This window comes from Blennius ocellaris, assembly GCF_963422515.1.
Source record: "Blennius ocellaris genome assembly, chromosome: 10".
In the NCBI taxonomy this organism is placed as follows: Eukaryota; Metazoa; Chordata; class Actinopteri; order Blenniiformes; family Blenniidae; genus Blennius; species Blennius ocellaris.
Window position 1 is genome coordinate 14254996 of NC_137659.1, and position 24209 is coordinate 14279204.

At 44.8% G+C, this 24209-nt stretch overlaps 1 protein-coding gene across 2 annotated transcripts; it reads left to right on the forward strand.

Moving 5' to 3' along the window:
* Positions 1-686: 686 nt before the first annotated feature.
* On the forward strand, positions 687-24043 carry pkn2a (protein kinase N2a). 2 transcript variants are annotated; one of them, XM_080503347.1, is made up of 23 exons: positions 687-865; positions 9960-10124; positions 11079-11214; positions 14278-14432; positions 17523-17652; positions 17812-17957; positions 18161-18374; positions 18510-18695; positions 18848-18957; positions 19055-19198; positions 19474-19549; positions 19768-19924; positions 20050-20176; positions 20477-20613; positions 20730-20805; positions 20982-21073; positions 21156-21332; positions 21508-21570; positions 21671-21747; positions 21953-22095; positions 22660-22767; positions 22847-22927; positions 23015-24043. In XM_080503347.1, exons 1-23 carry the CDS (start codon positions 845-847, stop codon positions 23216-23218), a joined length of 2925 nt encoding a protein of 974 aa, XP_080359473.1. In that variant the 5' UTR covers positions 687-844; the 3' UTR covers positions 23219-24043. The 2 variants fall into 2 exon arrangements, with proteins under 2 accessions (XP_080359473.1, XP_080359474.1); XM_080503348.1 differs by lacking the exon at positions 687-865 and adding an exon at positions 7370-7398.
* Positions 24044-24209: the final 166 nt, after the last annotated feature.

Sequence of the window (24209 nt, forward strand, 5' to 3'; positions counted from 1 at the left end):
AATGGAATTATGTCATGAAAAGGAATTCATTACTTGAGTAGCATTTAAAAATAGTACTTTCTACTTTTACTTGCAATCACAATCACAATCCTACTTTTAATTGAGTACAAGTTAAGCGTTATTGTTCAGTGACGTGCCCATCAGGGTAGGGTAGGCAGATTATCATAATAACAACAACAATAATAATACTAATAATAAAAGATCTACATTTTGTAGCCAGTTAAATAATGACATTTTTGTTCTTAAGTGATCAAGTTTTTGAGACACGTGTTTATACTTTTTTGAGTACTTAGATACAGTTTCAGGACTCTTCTCAGTAGTTTTTTTTTTCTGTGTGTGTGTGTGTGTGTGTGTGTGTGTGTGTGTGTGTGTGTGTGTGTGTGTGTGTGTTGACTGGAGACGGTGAGCACGCGCCGGGGTCCAGTCTGGAAGAGGTATCGGGGTCACGTGCGACTGTCCGGGACAGAGAGCAGCTGCAGTGGGACAGAGAGCAGCCGGAGCACCGCAGCTCCTCTGGGCGGACGCTTCCACCGTGAAACCACCGCCTCTTTCTCTCCAACTGCACTGGGACAGATTTATGCTTCAGCTTTTTTTTTTTTTTTTTTTTTTTTTATGAGCGCCAGTCCAGCCAGAGTGACTCCACTCAGGACGCTGCCGCCGCGGTAAAGAAGCGTCCGGACGGCATGGCGGGCCCAGCGGACCCGAGACGACCGACACTTTGGTCTGAATAAGCCCGTGTTTTGTGTCGCCAGAGAGGGAAACTTTGAAACGAGGCTTGTTTTCGGAGCCCCGCCGCCTCCCCTCCTCTCTCCCCGTAGGATTTGATTCAAAGGCGAAAACCAAGATGGCCGCCGATTCCGTGCAGGTAGGAAAAGTTGTCAACTGTTGCGAAAAGTGCTCAAACTTTCTCCGAAGTGTCAGATACGAGTCAGCAAACAGTTTAATCTCATTAAACTCGGCCGTCTGTGAGTCCGGGACGGCTTTATTTATTTATTTTATTAAAGCGCAAGGGCCTCCGCTGGATCCCAAAGGGCTGTCTGGGAATTATCCATGGATCGAGGCCTGGGAAACAATTATCCAAACTCAACTTGCTTTTAAAAAAAATATATTAACAGTTGTAAACGGGGAGAAGCGTATTCTTTCCTCAAGCTGGTGTGATGTAGCGTGTATTTCTGTGGACGTTTTCACCTTGCGATTCCTTCCAAGTCAAGTTGAATTAAAAGTTTGTGAAGCTTCACGTCAGTTGCCAACCGTTAACTTAAACCTGCGTTTACATGTGGAACATAAACACTGTCCGGATAGAATACAGATAAATCACTTTCAAAACCTGTGGCGAAACATCCGTTTTCATGGCTTGTATTTTTTTTTCCAATCTGGGCGAACTTTTGGCCCGTAGTTTCGCCTGCGGTCAGACAATGTCTGTCCCAGCCTATAAATGCACCTTTTCTGGTCCATTTTTTTTTTTTTTTAACACTTTTGACGAAGCATGAGTCACAGGTGAACGTGGTTTCACCTGAGTGACGCCTGACATTCATATTTGCTGACTGAGACGGTGATCACAGCAGCCCTGAAGCTCTCCCATTATCATCCGATCACGTTTTCTCAGGCTTCCTTTCCAGAAACGTCGTCCACGATTTGTAGTAAACCTGAGTTTTCGTTTCTCACAGCCCGGTGCCAGTGTTAATGCGGTGGATTGGAGTGGTTTCAGCACATAACACAGATAAGAATTGTGAGAACTGTTGCTTTCTTAGAGGGGTGAAGCCTTGTCGACTATTTGATTATATTCCCACCATTTATACTAGGCAGAGATTTGTTGTTGTTGTTTTTTTTAATGTCCTTGCCTTATTAGCCATGTTTTCTATTGTGGGTTCAGAACATTTGTATTTTCTCTTTCTTAATCTCCACTTTTGCACAGTATTGATAGATCATCTTACACAATGTGACACACAAAGCAATGGCTTAGTGTTATTTACTTGGTTATAGGTGTTGGGGAAAAGTGTATAGTCGGTGAAAAAAATGGAAGTTTTGCAAACCAAGGAGTTAAAAAGGCTTTTTTATTTATTTATTACCATGTTGACTTAACATAAAATTGTCTGAACCACAAACGCAGTATATATTCACTGCCACGTCTACGGGCAATTTGGAGTCACAAATCGACCCCGAAAGCATATTTTTGAATCATGTAATGAAGCTGTAGTACAAGGAGAAAACCCATGCATTCACAGGGAGAACCTGCAAAACTCTTGGTTCAAAAACCCAGATTGAGCTGGGCTATGATGCAATAGTATGCTGTGTGGCCCTACTCTGCCACCAAATATGTATTGTTTTATTTAAAGATAGATTTTCTTTACTGTTACAGGATTTGTTGCCCAGTTTGTAATCAGCAAAATAATCTGCAGTGAAATCTATCACACTGTTTGAAATGCTATGGTCGCATGTAAGCAATGGGTGATGTTGTCGGAATAAGAGAATGAATCATCAGGTCTTTGCGAGTGGAGACGTTTCTTCTTTAGAGTAGGACGAGTTCAACCCGGCAGGACATCAGGTGACGTGGTGCAAGTCCCCCTCCGTGACTTTCCTGCGTCAGTTTTGTGGGCACCAGCCACCCGAGTGGCTCCATAATGACCTTTAACAGCGGCTGCACGTGCAACACGTTACTCAAGGCCTGACTTGGCGTGGGATAATGTGTAAGGCTTGCGAGACGGGTTCGCTCGTAGGATCTATGTTTATTAGCCCGCGTTGCTATTTCTGGCCCACAGCGGAGCACCAGGCTGCCTCCAGTGTTGTGCAGCCGGCTGTGGGGTGAGATAGGCCCGGTGTCAGGTTGTAGGCCGAGATAGGCTTTGCACAGAAAGGCCAAGGGCTTGGCTTTTTAAGTGTGAGCCTTGATAGTCGTCTCATTTTTTCCTCATTGTCCTATTGTCTCCGTGCAACCCCTTGTTGTTGGACTTGGAGCTTTAAGGCTTATTGAACAAGTTAACCTGCTTACACTTGAGATTCGGACCTGGTGTTTACTTTCTCCTCGGTTTTCTTTCAAGTCTTTGCCACTATAAGACTATTTAACAAGGTCACAATTTGTTGCCAGCAGTTTCAGTACTTATGTAAGAATGTCAACCATCAGTTTTGTGAAACACACATATTAAGTGGTTGCCAGCAAGTCTGTTATTGCTATTAATGTTTTTATTTTACTGGATTAAGGGCCCCCGGTTTATTTATTCAACCATTTAAAAAGAGTTTTGTGGGGAATATCAAATTAAATATGCCACTACAAAAGTTGAGATGCAGTCTTCTGATTTGTAGTGTGCCTTGGTATTTCACAGAGCCTGAAGTTCCTTCCATCCATCATAAACTGTACACACACTTGAATGAGTGGAAACATTTGCTTACAATTCCCGTTTCACTCGTTTTAGAAGCTAATACGTCTCGAGTTCCCGGCCTGCTGTCATAACCCTAACTGAGCTCTTCTTTCAAGAAGTGAGAAATGATCAGAGCTGTACAGGTAAAGGAGTGACTGGTAGCGGCGTGGCATCATCAGACAAACTCGAAAGAGAAGAAATGGGATAATAGATGCCGGTTCTTTCTTTTGTTTGATCTCAAATTTAAATTGGGTCTGCGGGATGATTAATTTCCACCTTATCTGATTGGCTTTTTGTGGATTTCCTTGCATTGTTACCCAGTGAAATAGAACCCATTTGTGTGTCCTCACGCTGTCCTCGCTGGGCAAACAGCACCAGTGCAAACAAGCTTTGCAGGGCAGTGAGCTGAAGAAGAGACCCTCCTCCCCTCCCTACCTCACCAATGACCTCCATTTTACCTATGAGTCATCAAGGAGCCTCTGGACAAGGATATGTGCAAAGTCTAGTTTCTTCTTAAGTGAGCACCTACAGAGGAGGGGGGGGGGGTGTTTCCCAGGGACTGGCGGCGGATCGCCCAGGCCCGACAAATGTCTTATCTTCCCAAACATGTCAGTCCACAACATAAATCGATCAGACATTGTGTAGACAATTCCAGCGTTTGCACCTGATTTTAGTCTTTACTTCACTTGATTTGGATAAAATAGTGATTCTACACACAATGACTAAGTTAGGACTTTGTCGTCATCAGTAAATTATAGCTTCTTATAACAGTTTTAGCGACAAGTGGCAAAAAGCAAACTAATAGGTGGAGCTGATTGATCATACAGTCAATGTTTAACTCCCTTTACAATTCTACTCCTTTCTGAACTGTTCAGGGGGAAAAACGTCACAAAGTTCGTCGTAACAGCATACTTTGTTTTCCCACTGAAACAGATATTTTAACCAGAGCTTAAAGTGCACTTAATGTAATAGTACTGAAAAGGAACCTTGTTTTGAATTTGAGCTTGAATTTTAGGGCATACGTTTGACTCATCAGGACACTCATTCTAAATCGAGTTGGCAGTGAAGTTGACGCTTCTCAATCCATGTTGCATTGAGCCAACAGTTTATGTCGTTGACTTTTCATTCCAGAGCGGAGAAGGACATGCTCGTATCACTTGTTGCGTAGGACAGCTGAGGGTAGCTCTCCCAGCATGTGGACACAGCAACACACCGTGGGATGATGTTGCTACTTAAACCAAGGGCTTACATCTTGTCTCAGTGTCGGAGTGTCTGTGAGAACATCTGTCTTCCTGAAGGCTGTTTTTGCGGCTTGGTTCTCCCAAGTCATTTGAGAGTTACTCCTGATCCACTTTAAAATTTCCATTTGAATGCGCCTGATCAAAAGTCTCGAGGAAACAAAAAAAAAAAGCTTATAAAGACAAGTTTGCTGGTTGAAGTCCCAGTGATGATGGGTCAGTGGAAGACTCCTAACCCCCGACTGCCCAGGAAGACCATCTGTCAACTTGTGCCAAGTCAAACATGCAGATCTCATGATCTGCTGTGGCGACCCTGAAAGGGAACAGTTGAAATGCATGTATAGTGTCACATAAACATGGCTAACCGGAAGGCATCTTGTATGCAAGATCACGAGAAAGATCATCGGTTTGTGCCATAAATTATCACTGTCGGGAGAAATTGTCCTAAAAGCGCAATCTTCCTTGTGTTTTGAAGGTTCGACTTGCTCTTGTGGTCTCCGATCCTTCATGCAGAGTTTCGACACGTTCATAAGACTTCCCACAGTCTAAAGAAATGCAAATAATTTTGCGATTTCATTTCCTTTATTCTTTCCAAATACTTTCAAACACAACTCTAGTTTCGAACTGCCGTGGAGGGGTGTTGGCAGAGGGACGGGACGACCAGATGACCTTTTCAAACGCAATGTCAGAGCGGTCTAAAACTGTATGGATGCGTACCTGACACATTAAAACTCCATCACCACTTTAAATAGCACAGGTGTTGCAGTCAGTATTCAAGTATTTGGCTCCAACAAGTCCCTTCTGCTCACATTATTGACCATGAAGTACTGAAAGCAGTTGCCTGATGTCTTGTTGTGAAGTCTGTAAAATTAATTCAACAGCAGCAAATGTGTGGTGGAAATTGGCGTCCCTTTGAAAAGTCACTTTGGACATCAAGAAACTATTGCTGTGTTGTCATGTTTAGAATGCTTTGACTTACAATGTATTTGTAGTCGCGCTACTTTCTGACTATCTTATTTTACCATCCTTTTACTTGCAACCTCATTTGAAGTCATTGTTTGAAGTATATTTCTTGTTAGATATGAGAAGTGAACCATATATTGGACAGCTTATTTCTGCAAAGCAGTAGTTTTAATTGACAATTAATTTCACAACTCCATCTAAAAGAATTTGACTTTTTTTGTCCTTGCAATTATGAACTGTATCATATAATGTGCTGGTCAACCTCTTTTTTTGCGGCTTTATCTGAAGTAATTGATCTTTCTAATCGGGAGACACGTTTTAAGATGGCTTCTATGGTACACCTGTATTCTCACTGGACTCTTGTCTATCCACCATCTTTCTTCCTGAAGGCACGGTTTGCTTTCTCCAGCTATCAAGGCGAGCTGTCGATTGTAGAGCCTTGTGGCTAGTCGTGTTTTGTTTATAAATGGCTGGTGGAAGAGCGGCTTGTTCAGCCAGTGGCGATCACTTGGCCCTGATCAACTTCCAGCAGAGTATTTTGTTGGACTTCAAATAAACAATTAAGACCTCACTGCAAACCAGCTTTACCTGTTTATTCAACTTGCTCCCTCTGCTGTGGCGAAAGCCTCAGGGGGATGTTGAAAAGGCGCATGGTGCTTTCATGTGGTATGTTTTAGCCAATCGGCATGTCGTCCGACAGAAGCCAGTTCACCCCGTCTTCCTGTCATCAGCAGCCACCAGTCTGGTGCAGTGACGTATATCTCAGGTACAATGAACCGACTGGCTACACAGACCTGATCCCCCCCCCACCCCCCCTCTGCTCACTGGATCCTTCATATATCATATGTAGATTTCTAACCCTAAAGACAAACGTCATTACAATCACTGCTAATATAGGTGTTTGTTGAGAGTATCGCTGTGTTTAACAGCCGCATCTATTAATTACATTAATAATTAATAGATGCATTATTAATGAATAATCATTATTTCTTTACTGTCTGTTTAAACCTTCTTTCTTCCAGTTGGGGTCTCGTCTCAGAGCCTCTCCTCCCCCACACGACTTTCTTTCCAGGGGGGGGCAGGCCACAATGGACAGTCAGTGTTGTGTTTGTAACTCGGGTTAATTTTAGCCACAGTCCTCTCCCTGGAGTGAGATTAGATCCCATTCTGGGCTGCTCTGACCTCACAGAGTGAGAAGCTAAGAGGGATTTGGCCGTTGCCGCTCAGACGGTTTATCTCCTCCGTTTGTGTCAATGGTCTGTGTGAGAAAGGGAGTGCGGAATGAGACGGATCCGGAGAATGCCAGACCCGAGCATATTGAATGATCGTTTCATTGGGCAGAGCGTCGGCTGGACGATGGTGTAGCCAAACGGGGAAACCCTCTCATCCCGCCAGACAACACTGGAGTTCATGTGATCGGAGGTTATTGAGCTAGTCAACAGAACATGGATGGACTGAGTTGTCCACCTGATTTAGAGCTGGATTTGGCTGAAACTGATGAAGTCGTGGTAAGGCACATTTGGTTTCTCTACAGCATTTTTGATGTGATCCAGTTGGGTTTAAAGTAGGTCCCTTCAAGAAAACTGTTGTTAAACTTGAAGACGTACATGTGGATATATGTTTAACAGTTTCAACAGGAATACAATGTATTTCATGGACTTTATAGAGTAGTAATTTTGTCTTGGGAGTAAGTCCATTTCCACCGACTTGCATTACGTCAGGACGGTGTCAGAAGCTGTCAGAAGGCGCTGGGTTTGCATTTCACATTCTGAATTTTCTCTGTTGTCTTATCTGAAGTGACTCATTGGAGCTGGACGGCTTAAAATCCATCATCTCAAAACGTAAGCCTCCATGCTTATGTCTTCTATATCAAACATCTATAAAGACCAAAGTGAGGGCAGGCTTTATTATTTTTCAGAGGGTTTGGCTTATTTAAACAATGTTAACAGCTGTTGAAATAAAACATTTGGTCGTGTAACCTTTGCAAATACGGAGGGATGTGCATGACTTTTAAGTTTTAAATGATAAGACCTTTGGTGAGTGGTGAAATTAATGGATTATTTACTGTCCGTAAATGGTCTGGCACAAAAAGCGTGCTGCGATCACGTCCAGGAACGTCATTCATGTATTCACGTTGACCTTTAAAGCCGCACCATTCAGGAAGCAACTTGTAATCCCTCTTTAGTTAAGGTGGTGGTTTTAAGGATGCCAGTCAATGGTTGGTGACAGCAGTAGTGACAATACGGCACGTACAGAAAAGGCGAGCTCGTGTCCAAAACACTTCACTCCACTGGAGTGATGCCAGAGTCTGACAGCTGGGCTGCAATGCTGAATGGCTGAACCTCATATTAAGTTAATTCAATGCTTTAAGATCAGCTATGCAGATGTTACTTGAAATCGTGACAATATTAAATATATTTGAAACTTGCATTTGTCCCTCTGGTGTGCAGAATTGGATGACCCGATTTTGGAATTCAGATGTATTTTAGATTAATTTAATCTGCAATGTCATTATTTTTTAATGCTTCATTACTGCAGTCATGGAAACATTAAACTGCATGTTATTTGCAGTACCTGCTGCTATTTTGTTATATTTGCATGTTTCACTTGTTGCCTTCACATGACACCATCTGGTTAAATGCTAGTCTTTAAGCTGTTTTCACACTGACTCACTCACCTTCTAATCTAAACCCCACTAAGGCTCAGTTTACAAGACATTTTCAAATGAAAACCTTCATTTACATGACAAAGGAGTCACCGAAACCAGCTGCCAGAGTGCAGTGTCTTTGAAACGCACATCTCCATCTCCTTGTTTACTCGGGAGAACACAACTCCTAAGTGGGTTCATGGTTGGTGTGCAAGTGTTTGATCAGCATGGGAAGAAAATTCAACTGACCCACTGACTTTACCAGGTTGGTATTTGAGGCGACACTGCGAGACGCTCCACTATTTTTTTTACCACAGGACTTTATAACGAAGCAACACTTTTGGTTCATCAGCAGCTACAAAAGCAAACTTACACACTACTGTAAATGACAGCTTGGATTTTTCTTTAACCATAAAATGTGCCTTTTAATGGCTTCATGTGAAAGAAAACTTTAATCAGCGTGTGTTTACGTAGGTTTCCATTATAAACAGTTGGAGAGCTGCGTTTTATCATTCTACAGCTCCAGTCCTCCCTGATGTTTGAAGCATTTGTATCAGAAACATCCAGAAATAAGGTGAAAGAAGCAGAAATTCACCATGTAATGCCAAAATGTCCGAAAATAAGCTCCAAGCTCATTCGTGTGTTTCTATTTTTGTCTCTATGGCCAGTCTGGGGCTCTGGACTAAAGCAAGGCAGACGTGAAAAAACGCCAATAGGGCGACGGGGATGCAATGCATTCTGGCTCTTTGTTCTGCATCCGAAGTGCAGGCAAAACTATGCAGTGACCCGGACAAAACCAATGAATACAGTCCATCTCGTCGTACCTGTATGAGCGCTACATTGGGGAATTCAGTGACGTTTTGGAGTGATGCAATGACCTGGCTCACTTGGCTCTGTTAACAATGGAAAAACAACCAGGTTTTTTTTGGCAATGCTCATTTAAGAACTGTCCCTGAACTAGCACCTGGTTGTTTTTGGTGGAAAAGCCCCGTGTGTCAGCTTCTCTGAGTGAAATTGGGATCTGATTCCACATAAGAGGAACCTGAAAGCTGAAAGCTCTGCCTCCCGTTCTACTTTTAGAAAACCTTGGAACCTCCAGTAAGCCAGCACTCTGAAATTGAAGTGTTCTTTTGGGGAGATATGGGACTAATAGTTCTTTGAGGTATGATGGGGCCTGGTTGTTAAGAGCTTTCTAAGTTAGAAGGTAGATTTTAAATCCTATTCCAGTTTTAACAGGGAGCCAATGAAGAGACGCTAGTATTAGAGTGATGTGCTCTCTGATGCTGGTTCTTGTTTTTAACAAAGCTAGACAAGATATAGGGTGTATCAGCACAAATATCAAGGAGAAAAGGAAATGTATTACTGTTAAGAAGCAAAATGTACATGTCACCTTTCAAAAAGGCAATGAATGGACGAGACGAGCTTCTGCAAATGTATGAGAGTTGGAAAGTTGGAGGGATCTCGACTTCGACTTTGTTTTCCTCGCTGTGTTGTCTCCGTGATCATGTTACCAACACCATGACATAACACTTTGCACATGAGATGAAGAGAGGAATGAAAACGGTATTTGTTTTGATTTGAACCCCAGTCGGCCACCGGTGTGAAGAAAGCCAAGTGTCGACGTGTTACAGACTCGGACCACTTCAGAGCTTTGGCTCAGTTGAAAGTGGCACAACTGTCCATAACAGTCTGCTGTGAGTCACTGATCTCTCGTCTGTCCTCTCCTCCTCTTCCTCCTTCGCTCCTCTTCTCCAGGGGGATGCCCGGGGCCAGCTGGTGGCGGAGCGACTTGGCCTGGGACACAACCTGGACCTGTCTGACACCATGGTCCAGCAGAAGCTGGACGAGATCAAGGAGCAGATTCGTCGCGAGATCCGGAAAGAGCTGAAGATCAAAGAAGGTGCAGAGAACCTGCGCAAGGTAATACCACAGATCCTGTTTTACTGCACACGAAATAAAACCTGGACCACATTAGCATTGCATTTATATATATTCTGTAACTTCTTACCTGTTTTTTTAATTATTATTTTTTATTTAGAGAGACACTGTGTGTTTACATGCACAGCTTAGTCCAGCTATTTTGTAAAGCGATTAAGCAATCTAATTACATGATTGTCTTGGAATGCATACGCTGGCGATTTATTGTTGAAATCATGTCGCTTGCTCAACAATAGGTGGCAAACTGCAGCCATGTAAATAACAAACTATCCCGAGTAAGTTTTCTCCATGTTTACAGTTCTGTTTAAACTTGTTTTTCATCTCTTTTGCATGCTTTTTTTTGAGCATTTTTTTTTCTTATTGAATGTTTTTTAGTTAAAGTTCTTAATTTTACCAATTCAGTATTGCCGGTTTCTAATCTTCCAAGGGCAAGCTTAAAGGAGATAAGTGTTACAGACATTAGTCCTTAAACTCTTGGTTTCTTCATCCACAAGTCAAGGATTTCCATCAGTTTGTAATTGGACCCATTCAAATAAATGACCTATTTGTGATTAGTGAAGTTTTTTTGTGATTTAAAAGTTGTTAAGCACAAAATGTCAAACACATACGGGTCCTATCCTTTTAGCTTGATAGCATCTTAGTTTGTATGTTTTGAGTAAAAAAAAAAAAAAAAACTTGCAGAAAATGTGAGTTGAGAACTCTAAATCCATTAATTTAAGTTAAATGTATGTATGATGCATACTTGTGCATAAAAATAGATTGCAGATAGAAATGTAGAATAGGTACAAAATGTGATGTGGGTGTAGTTTTTTTTTTTTTTTTACAATCGCTTAGCAATTGTACTTTTAATATATATATAATCTGCTTCAGTGTGACACACATTGACCATTATTGTGTATGGAAATGTCTCTTAAGTCCTACAATGTCTCCCTTCAGGTCACTACAGACAAGAAGAGCCTGGCTTATGTCGACAACATGCTAAAAAAGTCCAACAAAAAGGTTGAGGAGCTTCACCAGGAGTTACAAGAACTCAACGCTCACATAGTGGTCAAAGACCCCGAAGAACTGCTAGGTAACAACACGCAAACCACAACACAGCCGGTGAAGATCAACAAGAGGTGTCGAGCTCGTACTTCAACAAATATACTCTGTTCTGGTAAATGTTGGGGGACTGTTAAAGGCTGACAACTTGTTTTCAACCAAGATGCAGAGAATTTTCTGACGTTTTACGTCTGTGTATAACTTTTTAATTGTGCAGGTAATTTCTCAAGCAACTTTCAATTTCAAGTTTGGGGTAAAAAAAATATCAGTCTGAATGAATTGACTTGAACTTTTCAGACATCGTCCATTAGTTCTCTGTTGTTTTATACGAAAATGATCTCGCAGAATCGATCAAGAACACGTAACGATGGGGGGGAAACGCTGGTAGCAGCTCTGATCACTGGGACCACACAGAACAGGAGACTTTTTTTTTTTTTAATATAGTTCAAATCAAGGCCACTGACATTCATGTATGAAGTTGTGCTTGCTGCTATATTCATGGAGGTATTTTAACAAGGGCTTCATTGAGAGCAATATGCTACAGTGTTTTTTTTTTTCCCCCATTTAACAACCAACCTGTCTTCCAGTCGTCACTCAGCGGCCCGTTGCTTCGATGTTGGCTTTCTTGTAATGGCATAGTTTCACTGAATAAATCAAGCTGGCAGGGTTGTATCAGAACGACACCTATCCAAACACTTGCTCACACACAGAGAGCACACTCAGTGTTTGGAGGTGACTCACTCTCCAGAGGCTGACATTGTTGCGTTCCACATTCCAGCGACGGCTACAATGAGCCGCCGATTGTTCGCCTCCGAGGCTGTTGAAAGCCTGCTCCTGTGCATTTGTCGGCACCGGTGGAATTTGGCGAGAGTTGACCACAACAGCCGTGCGCTTTCAGTGTTTGTTTGGGGTTTTTTTTTTTTGCTACGGCAGCGGCCTTGCGGAGTGGTTGTTGGTGGCGGGTGTCCGAGGGAATTCAGGAAGAGAAGGAATGGTATTTGTGAGCCCGTCGCTGTCACATTCCCCGGTTCAGTTGACATTAGGAAGTCGACGAGGATGGAAGGGGGAGGCCGTCTCGGTAAATGGTTATCGTAAGTGGAAACAAATTTAGCCTGACTCCGTGACCTCCTAATCTGGTGAACGAGGACTTTCTTTCGAAGTGACGCGACGCCGGTGGAATGTCGCCGGCCGTCGCAAAATGATGGCGAGTGCAGCTCGGCCGTTCAGACGTGAGAGACTCCCTGGAATCTGCTCGGCTCCGAAATCCACGAGAGACAGTGCTTGTTTCCTGAATTAGTAGGAAGGAGTCACTCTGCCAATGCGAGCAGCCAGAATGTGTTTTTGTTCCAGCAGAAAGTTGTTTGGGGGGGGGGGGCTCTGGTTATTTTCCTCGGCACCACTGAGCCCAGCAATGGACTGACTCACTCTGAGGCGCAGTCTGGGACGGGCAGCCCTCATGTGGGGGGGGGGGGGGGGGGTCACTACGGGGTCCTTCTGTCACGTATGGTCCCATTCATGCCGAGAGTTGCCCCGAGATTGTCCCTTTTCCACTATTTCTCCCCTCAGTCACCAGCTCATGTAACAGCCTCTCCCAGGTCTTTTGGCCCCAGTCTCCCCGTGCTGAGCTTATTGTTTAGAGAGCGATGATGGTGTATTTTTATTAATCAGATACAGATGGGGTTAATCCGAGGGAGGTTTCCCCTTGACAGCGTTCCAGCAGTGACATCAACCCTGCAGCTATTCAGTAGCTCAGTATCTTGTCCTCGGGCCCAATGTGGGCTGAGCCACACTGTGAGGTGGGGGGGGGGGGGTTCTTGAATTCTTTTCTCCGTGCAAACTCCACCAAACTGTAAGCCCACACTGAGAGGAAAGCCCCCAGTCGTAGACCTGATGACACACTCGGCAATTCTGCACGTTTCTCACTGTGCTATTTGTTTTTTTTCCCCCTCATTTTACACTGATGATGACGAGTTTGGCCCCAACCTCCTGCAACTCGTCACCTTGCTCTACAGGCTTTTCTGCGGATCTCTGCCCACTTGGCATTCTCTCTCTCTCTCTCTCTCTCTCTGTGTCTCTCTCTCTCTCTCTCTCTCTCTCTGTCTCTCTGTCTCTCTCTCTCTCTCTCTCTCTCCGCCTCTCCGCCTCTCTGTGTTTGAGAACAATTAGGAAACGCAGCATCAATCCCACTTGCCATTAGCAGAACCCTCAGCTGAAATGCTCTCTCATCATATTGAGCAATGTATTTAAGCTTTAAGTTCCACATGCTCTCTCAGTGCCATATCCCAAAGTTGTTCAAAAGTATCAGTGGCGAGTGTTTTAATTACGCATTCAGAAGGCATTGATCACAATATTTTCAAGACCACCTCTTTCTGTGATGTTAGACGGCCTCATTTAAACAGTCGAAACGCCGTCACTGCCCATATCAGTCTGTGTGTTCCATCCTAGAACTGGTTTTTAATAACGGAAGTAAGGATTTTTCAACAGGTGTTTAAGATCCTTTTAAGTGATCATTGTACTTTGTAGTTTATCTTCTACATTTTGCTTCTCTAAATGTGTCTGTTAAGAAGAGTTTCAATATGACTCTCGTCTGAAACTAAAGTTGCAAGTCAAGTCAGGAGAAGTCAGGCAGGTTTTAAACAACCCCCCCCCCCCCCCCCCCCCCCCGTGTCTGTGAGTGTGTGAGTGATCAGTCTGTCAAGAGATTTTCTGTTTCATGTCCAAACATGATGCAAGAAAAAAGAATAGACCTGCGCACAAAACAAAACAACCAGTGAGCTGTTTTAAGCTGTGGTTTCGCTCTTAAGATAGAAAACACCTGTTATATATTTTTGACCTGCAACAATGATGCGCCAGGGCTTCCCCTGTTTTGTCAGTTGGTACTTCAAATGGATTTCATTGCAGATAAACCACATCAGATTACAAATGGCAGCTCGACTTCGAAGTTGCGACTTGTGATGTTTATTTGTAAGCAAAAAGTTTGGCGGCTACCAAAAGTTGGAACATGTCTGTCTTAATGTTCACGGTTTCTATATCTAGAATTAACCAATTCTTCTCTCTCTCTTTTGTTTTTTTTTAAACATTTGCCTTTACCCAGAATGCCCTTTAACCCCAGACACCCCCAACAGTGAGGCGAGGATGTGCACCAGCACCAGCCGCCTCGCCGCCCTGAAGCGGCAGAACGACATCGAGCTCAAGGTCAAACAGGGCGCAGAGAACATGATTCTGATGTATTCCAACGGACCCTCCAAGGTGGGTATTGGTGGGAGGGGAGGTTTATCTCACGTTCACATTTTATCTGCTTAAAGGGATTTCAGAAATCTTTCGACCAGACTCGAACCATGACGAAATGATTCAATTCTTTCTTTAAAGTGTAAAATAATGAACACAGAGCGTGGTTGACTTAGTTTTTCCCAGCATCTCGTTGTGATTCTCAGAACAAGCAGTAACATCAGCCAATAAAAGCTTCAGAAAAAAGATGAATATTGATTATGTGTCTGTGGCTTGTTCACTTTATAGCATTCTGTTCATACTGTCTATTGTGTTGACAAAATGCCCTAAAACTCCGACTTACACTTCTTTTGTGCATCCCAAGAAATTAGTCTCGTGAAAAAAAATGTTTTCCCCAAATTTAAATCAAATAGTGACATTTTTTAACGATTTCAAGCTTTTTTCATTATATTCTTATTTTTTGGGAGTCATCTGTACAGGATCCAGCCGTTTACAAATTGATGGTCTGATGTGTAATTCACCCGCCATCTCCCACCAGTGAAAGATTAATTGCAATATTCTCCCCGTTTGACTGTTAGTTACACCTTTATGGATGATAATTACTTTTTCAAACAAGGCGTCTCTTAATCTTAAAATGTCATTTTGCAATGAAAGATGCAGGTCATGTTTATCTGAATCGTACCTGCTAACAGTTATGGACTCTGAAAGCATCGAAGTGACCATTAATGAAACTGCAAATTCCCATTTCCAGATCTTAAAAGCTGCTATGAAACTGTTATTGCAGAAATCTATAGAACAAACTGCTCCCATAGCGTTCTAAGGAGAGAGCTGGTCCAAAGTGTAATGGATTTATGATATGCAAAAATTGAATGAGAGTAGAATAAAACCAGTGTACAACCACAACCTAAATATGTCAAACTAAATGTCAATGAAACAAAAACGTGCATTGATTTCCTGCTGTTACTTTACTGATGGACACAAACTGATGCCAACACTTTTTTGTAAACTGTAAACTACAGCTAAGTTATTCTAAAGAGAACATATGGCGCCTCCCATAGAAGCCAGGTCGTCTTTCACTCCCACTTAAATTTATTAAAGTCAATGTGCCCTTATTTTTCTACCATCACCTTAAATAAACTTTCTTACCCTGTTAAACTTGAATTGCTTAACAGAGGACCCAGAGGAATTTTAACAGCTCAAAGACGAACCCGCCGTGAACGGCCTGGACACGCATCCTCACAACAAGTTTAGACGACATTTATTTCACTGGCTTTTTCAAATTTTTAATTGTTTATGCAATCGTTGTCGGATTCTAATGCACTATGAGAGATTATGATTAAAATTTGTTAATTATTCATAGTCGCTAGTTTGTTGTTGCTTTAAAAACAAGCCGTTAAGTTAGATTTTGTAGACTGTGAGCACTTGCATATAAACTGGAGTTTACGTTCACGTTCCCAACATGGCAGGTTTGCTTATCCAGCTTCGTGTGGGGGGGGGGGGGGGGTTTGAAGACACATGAGAAGGCGCTGACACATGCTCTTTGTCATACACACGGCTGTTTGTTCACAAGGTTCTTACGGTCGTCGCGTCTCCTCATGCTTAGGAGTGAGGGAAACCTATAATTTAGCAGGGAGGTGTATGCAAGTCACCACAGCTGCTAATAACAGCTGGAACACTGAGCTCCCGTCATGTTCAGCTCTGCTCACCTGTCGCTGCGTATAAATAGAAGCCTCGATGCTGTGAGCCGCGTCGATATTTCAGCAGTAGAATCCTTCTGAGATCTCGTTTGGATTTTAAAACTCTTTTGGCTTTGCAATCCTCTCAGAACCGTTTTCCATCGTGAGATGGTGAGTTTAGTATTCACTTAATAATTTGGACGATTTGTCTAGTAACGTTCCCACACGTACTATCAATTGAGACAGTCACACACTCTACCGCCAGATAATAAGGACTTAATGACATTGTGTGTGTGTGTGTAAACAATAAGCAGTCAAACTATCATCAAATCCACCAAAATGTGGACGAACTCTGAATTTCCCCCCATTGTGGGTATTTAGTCACATCATTGAATCCCCCCCCCCCAAAAAAAAACAAAACAAAAAAAACTGTTATGTGTATACCAACACAATGGCTGCCATCATAGATGTGTTCGGGGATCAGCGGTCAGCGGTCCAATAGCAAGAAGTATGACTGTAATTGGTTCAGGGGGAAATTGTTTTAATGCTGAGAAACTGCTGGGGTTTGTGGCTCAACTGTGCAAATAACATGAATAATTCAGCAGAAATGGCGAGAGTCTCGCGTAGAGCACATCATCAGAGGAGACGTATCCTATTCTGGAAGCGTTCATATTTTTCTGCTCCATTTTTAACTCCAGAGGACAGAATTCATACAAAAAATAAAAATAAAATAGGAAATCAAGAATATTAGTGAGGAGGATACACGCTCTGTCAAAGAAAAATAAAGGGTTGTGTTTAGAGGTTGATGTATTTTCATATGTACTTTACATAAATATTGTCCAAAATATTTTTGGATGGTAATGTATGACCACACGTGTTGCTGTACACCAGCTGTTTGCCTCGCCTGGGGGCCGCATGAGGCTTCGTACGCGACCTCCCAATGTCAGACAGACAGAGGCACCTTCCAGTTGGAAATAGTGGTGATGTCAGAGAGGAAATGCCTGCTGGACAGAGGTCTTTCCTGCGCGCGCCGCCGCCGTCAACAACCCGGATTCAGACCTCACAGGAATTTCAGGGTGGCGTCTGCTTACTTCAGCGCGTGTGCGTGGAGGGAAGCTTCAGCAACACAATGAGATTACACTTTTCTGATTTGGTGAATAACATTTTCCATGCGGTCAGTCGTACTCCAGCTTCCAAGTAAGGGCATAGACCGGCCGCTTGTGGAAACCCGTCACAACAACAAAACACAAAAGAGTGACCAGGGATCGTACGTGTGCAGTTTGAGGTCGGGCGTGAAGTCCTGATGACGACGTGTGTTTTGCTAATCAGAGAAAAAAAAAATGGAAATCTTAATTTGCTCATTCATGTCAAGAACGATAAATCCCTCCTGGTACTAAACTGTTTGGTTTTTTTCACTCTTAATTTTTTATCACAGGACCGCAAATTACTAGCAACTGCCCAGCAAATGTTACAAGACAGCAAGACGAAGATCGAGTTCATCAGGATGCAGATCCTCAAGGCCAGCCAGGCCAGCGAGCAGAGCTTTGACAACAATGACATGATGGGTAAGCTTTAGTCTTGACTTGGATGATACGTGAACACGAGTCAACCTGGATGTATTCACTTAAAAAGCAGAGATGGATGCAAATTGTCTCACGTACACAAAGAGGCGATGAACGAACGCGAATCGCAATGAGGAACAATGGTCGCCTTTGTTTTCCCAGACAAGCCCATCATTAGCCCATTAGACCTCCGAGTGGAAGAGCTGTGTCACCACGCTAAGATCGAGTCTGCCGTCGCCGAGGGAGCCAAGAACGTCATGAAGCTCCTGGGCTCCGGAAAGGTCACGGAAAAGAGAGCGCATTCAGAGGTACACTGCTGTTTTTCTATGTAAAATCAGCTGAACATACTCGTCGCATTAGACCTGATGAACTCTCTTAAAACTTCCTTAAAAATTCAAATCAAAGCCATACAACCGATTTTTCCATTAAATCTCTCAACTTATTTGTCTTTTTTTTCTCTCCCCCTTTTATTTTCTCCCTCCTTCCTTTGCGAATGTTCCTATTTTTTCAGGCCCAGGCTCGTTTTAATGAATCCAGCCAGAAGCTGGACCTCTTGCGATACTCTTTGGAGCAGCGCCTCAACGAGTTGCCTAAGAATCACCCTCGCAGCCACAGCATCATCGAAGAGCTGTCTCTGCTGGCCTCGCCGGCCCTCAGTCCCAGATCCAGTATCATCTCCACACAGAACCAGTACAGTACCGTGACCAAGCCTGCAGCACTCACAGGTACCTGGACTCGAAGCGTAACCATGGTTACGTAGCACATGTCTGACCCCCCCCCAACCCAGTCCATTGTTTTCATGGACCAGAAAGACCAAACAGATGGACTGCGTGAAATTAATGCTCACTGTTCCTCTCCAGGCACGTTAGACGTCAGGCTCATGGGCTGCCAGGACCTTCTGGAAAATGTCCCCGGTCGTTCCAAAGCTGCGTCTGTCCCGCTGCCCGGCTGGAGCCCCAGCGAGACGCGCTCGTCCTTCATCAGCAGAGCAAACCGAAACCGCAGCGTGAGCTCAAGAAACCTGACGAAGAGCGAGGAGCTCTCCAGTAAGTCCTCCCGACGCCGCGCGCCGTCTGAAGACACCGTGCGTTGAAAGCGTTGCCGCCCCACAACTAATCAGCCAGTTTACTTCCAGCTGGGACTGTAAAAGCTGGTTAAACAGTGGGGCCGGTTTGAAGCTCTGTGTTTTGTGTCTCAGATGAGATCAGTGCGGTGTTGAAGCTGGACAACACAGTCGTCGGACAAACGACCTGGAGGCCGGTCAGCAACCAAGCCTGGGACCAGAAGTTCACGTTGGAGCTGGACCGGGTAACACGCCGTCCCCTCCTCCTCCTCCATCGTACAGTGCCGTGTCGGCGTGCGGTGCAACTAGCTGACGCGCGATTACGTGGCTCTTGTCTTTTAGTCTCGTGAGCTGGAGATCTCCGTTTACTGGCGTGATTGGCGCTCGCTCTGCGCTGTCAAGTTCCTGCGGCTGGAGGACTTCCTGGACAACCAGCGTCACGGGATGTGTCTGTACCTGGAGCCACAGGGGATGCTGTTTGCTGAGGTACAGACGCTCTGTGGTCCCGCCTTTGACTTCAGCGGGTGGATGTAGAGTTTAATCTTCACCCTCTGAAAAGATGTGCATACTGTGCCATTACCCTGAACAACAATAACACAAGTACTGCTCGCGCAAGAAATAGACTCATATTTCTAACTCTGTAGTTTTTCATGCTCTTCTCGGTTGTAGGATAATGTTCACTCTTGTGACGGCGTGTTTTCTTCTGCAACGAGAGGTTTTTCAAAATGTCTCCTGATTCCCAAAAATGTCGTTTTGTCCAGGTCACGTTCTTTAACCCCGTCATTGAGAGACGACCAAAGCTACAAAGACAAAAAAAGATTTTCTCCAAACAGCAAGGTGAGCTTTGCAGTCCGATTTTTTATTTTTATTTTTTTAAGCGAAAATGACCTGCTTTTTCTGCCAGACGACGAATCAAATTCATGTCCCGTGATTCAGGATTTCACCGGTGCAGCATGAGTTTATCCCAAGTCAAGTCGCTTTGTGGCAAAAACTGTTTTTCCACTCTTCCGTCGTCTCGGTCTTCATTTCCCCGTTCCCCCCCGTGTCTCCACCAGGGAAGACATTTCTACGAGCCCCTCAGATGAACATCAACATCGCCACGTGGGGCCGTCTGGTGAGGCGAGCCATCCCGACCGTCAGCACCAACTCCTTCAGTCCGCAGGCAGCCGAGATGGGACCCAGCAGCCTGCCCGGATCACCCACACCCAGCGGGTACACACTCCGAATATCTCCTCCGTCCTCACTTACCGAGAGCACGGAGGATCGGAAAAAAGGACGAGAGTAAAATCCACGGTTGACCCGAGGCTCAGCGAGTTGTTTCCCCTGTCTGTCTGCAGCGACCCGCTGGTCACCAAGCTGGACTTTGACAAAGAGCCCACACCGGGACCCAAACACTACCCAGCAGCTGACGACATCAGAGAACCGCTGGCGCAGCACAAACTACCTGACAAGGAGGAAGTGCAGGTAAAGGCTTCATCACGCGTATCTGAACTTGATCCGGTGGATTCAGATGGCGGCGGTTTAAAAATAGACGCCACGGTTTTCTTCCCCTGACGATTTAACAGGCTTTCTATGTCATCAGATGTCATCCAGACATGCGAGGACAGTTCTACCTCTTAAGTAATTGTTGATTCGTCGCTCCGTCGGTTTTCTTTTTTTTTAACGAAGCAAACGTCAGTGATCTTCCTCCCGACTGCGTCGCTCCAGTTGTTTTCTTGCATTGATTCCCTGTCCCCTCGTCTCTCCCCGTGCCCGGTGCTGCAGGACGCGCTCGCCTCTTTTGACTTCCTCAACAAGAGAAACAGCGTGGTGATGAAGCCGGACCTGGACGGGGTCGGCCAGCAGGAGATCCAGCATCCAGACCTGGAGCTAACGGCCTTCCAGAAGGATGCGGAAATAAGGTAGAAAGGTCACACGCATGCCAACAAATCTAAAACAAGAGGTGTGTTGCTCACCTGGCTGGGACATGAAAGCGTCAATCAGTCGGTGTGAACTTTGACACTCGTCTTGTTTCCAGGGAAGAAGAACAATTCCACTTCAGTCTGCAGGACTTCAAATGCGTGGCGGTCCTCGGGCGCGGTCACTTTGGAAAGGTTTGTTTTATTCGCTCATCCTGGTTGATCATTTGCCGTGTTTTTGTTTGTTTTTGTTTTCTCCATTATCGGTTGATATTTTCTGTAACGATGAGTTGTTTTACCAGACGGTCGTCTATTCCATGAACGATAAGCGGTGGGTGATGCTGGTTGACGTCTGTCTCTCTCTTGGCCAGGTGCTGTTGGCGGAATATAAAAGCACAGGAGAAATGTTCGCCATCAAAGCTTTGAAGAAAGGGGACATTGTGGCTCGTGACGAGGTCGACAGGTAAACTCTGACAGCTGCCGATCGCTTATTTCGCTCTGCCAAAAAGCGCTGACTCACAGCTTTCATGTCTCTCCCCTGCCAGCCTGATGTGTGAGAAGAGGATCTTTGAGACGGTCAACAGCGTCCGCCACCCCTTCCTGGTCAACCTGTTTGCGTGTTTCCAGACGCAGGAGCACGTGTGTTTCGTCATGGAGTACGCCGCCGGGGGCGACCTGATGATGCACATCCACGCTGACGTCTTCTCTGAGCCCAGGGCCGTGTGAGTGTCCCCCCCTCCCCCGCCGCTTTGTCTCCACAGATCATTTACATGTTGTCATAAATCCAATTCTTGATACTGCATTTGTTGTATTCTTCTTCTCCCCCCCAGTTGTATCTCCGCGTCATGTTTTCCATTAAACCTCATGGACCCTTCTTGTTCTCTTGTGTCCTGGCAGATTTTATGCCGCCTGCGTTGTTCTGGGATTACAGTTTCTACATGACCATAAGATTGTGTACAGGTAACGCTTGACGCATTTCAGAGTTGATTTTGCCTCGAGGGGGGAAAAAGGATTCGGTTTGTGAAATTACAAATGCTTTCCTTGTATTTGCCGTTCGCAGAGATTTGAAGCTGGATAACCTGCTTCTGGACACGGAGGGCTACGTCAAGATCGCCGACTTCGGGCTTTGCAAAGAAGGTAAAACAATACATTTTATAAAGGACTTACATTTTTTTCTCGCTTAATGTCTTGTATTGTTGTAGGACTTAACCATCTGGTCTCCTATATTTCCCTCCGTGTATCTTCCACTCAAAGTTTCAGCAGCACTTGAGGTGCAGATGTGGATTGATGGATGCTTTAGGGTTTGTCCTCAATGTGCTTTTGGCTCCTTTTATGTTTTCAGGAATGGGTTTCAGGGATCGTACCAGCACCTTTTGCGGCACGCCAGAGTTCTTGGCTCCAGAGGTTCTAACTGAGACCTCGTACACGCGTGCCGTGGACTGGTGGGGGCTGGGCGTCCTCATCTTTGAGATGCTGGTTGGAGAGGTGAGGTTTTGCTATGGCTGTCGGGTTGGAGTTGAGTTGAACTGGACTTGACTGATGTTTCACCTCCTCTTGTGGAATTGTAAATTATTATGGGAATGGTTGAGAGGGATATTTACTCCGTTTCTCTCTCAAACAAATCGACTTTTTCCACTTGAGAGCGGCGCCCTCTGGTGGACTGGTGACTCAGTGTTCATTTCAACACCATGTTGCGTGATCATACAGCAGCAGTGACATTTAAAGTGTAGTACTTAATGTCCCTGTGTACAGATCATATAGATCACACACACACACACACACACACACACACACACACACACACACACACACACACACACACACACACTTGAGCAGAACGGAAGCCCCAGGTTTCAACGACTGTCACGGTTGAGAAATGAGAACTGATTAATCTTTTCAGATGAGAAGTGAAACATCTTCAAAACTCCAAACTCGTCCAGTTTCCTCCTGACAAGATTTGGATGTCAAATGTCCAAATTCTGAAGAAACCAGGTCTTTTTTTTTAAACCATTTGTCGTGTTTGTTTTTTCTGGCCCGGTGTTGTTTCAGTCGCCCTTCCCCGGTGACGACGAGGAGGAGGTGTTTGACAGCATCGTTAACGACGAAGTCCGCTACCCGCGCTTCCTCTCCACCGAGGCCATCTCCATCATGAGGAGGGTGCGTGGATCAATCAAACCAGAGTTTTTCGAGGAGGTGTGGCGTGTGTGTTCTTCACCGTTGTGATGTTTGTGTCCAGCTGCTGAGGAGGAGCCCGGAGCGCCGTCTGGGAGCGGGGGAACGGGACGCGGAGGAGGTTAAAAAGCATCTATTCTTCAGGGTAAGGAGCAGAAACTTGAGCGCTCGCCAGTGTCCCCGTCGTCAAGTCGCCAAATCCTCACATGAGCCCCTCTCTCTCCCTCCGCAGAGCATGGACTGGAACGGGCTGCTGGCCAAGAAGGTGAAGCCGCCGTTCGTGCCGACGATCCAGGGCGCCAACGACGTCAGCAACTTCGACGACGAATTTACCTCAGAGGCGCCGATCTTGACCCCGCCCAGGGAACCGCGAGCGCTGAACTCCGAGGAGCAGAACATGTTCTCTGACTTTGATTACATCGCTGACTGGTGTTAGCTCCACCTGAACACCCCTCCTCCCCCCCCCCTCTTGCAGCACACACACACACACACACACACACACACACACACACTGTGAACAACAAACGCAGCAGAGACTGTAGCTCACAAGACCTTTTTTTTTTTTTTAAAGACTCCTCCATGACTCCTCTTCACTGCCCTAAACGCTGAAGAGGAGCGATGAACTCTGTGCCATTGAGAAGAAACGCCCAGACGCCTCCTGAGCACCCACTCTTATTTTTTTAATCCATACATGAAGAACGTTTTTTTTGTTTTTGTAAGAAAAGGAAAACAAATGAACTCGTGTTGTTGGAGTGGCGGAGGGGCGTCCTCCTCCTCCTCCAGACTTGTAATGGTGGTGTCTGTTGTCCGACCACTGAGAATGTCTCTTTCCCCACATGAACTCCCAAGACGGCAACACCACAACCTTGTTATATCAGTGTCACTGTCTTCAGCATTCTCCTGACCTGTACAGATTATATTCAGTCGTATATTTTATTGTTTCCGTTTCTTCATTTGCCCTCGCCGTCTAGACTCCCATCTTGTCTCACTGTTAAAAAAGCTCTGCTCAGTGGATTTTTTTTTTTTGCGTGCTCGAAAAGCCCGGCCACAACAATCATCTTGACTACTACCGCCGCCGCTTCTTGACTTGAAAAGTACGAGACGTCACTCAGACCCACGTCGTCTCACTTTTAACTGGAGGATAAACCAACGTGCGAGACGCTCAATGCCACGTCGCCGCTAAAAAAAAAACAATCATCTGTAAACAAGTTGAATATTAAAATGCGTCTTGTGGAGAAGGAGAAATCGAAAATGGGGAACTATTACGTCCTTTGTGCCGCCGGCTAGTGGCTCCGAAGTGCTTTTTTTTTTTTTTTTTTTTAAAGGCAGTGGCGTCGAGCTGGAGCTTCTTTTTTACCTCAGTGACAAAGCTACCAAAACCAAACGTCTGCTGTCCTTCAGGAAGCAGAGAAAGGACTAAATTCATG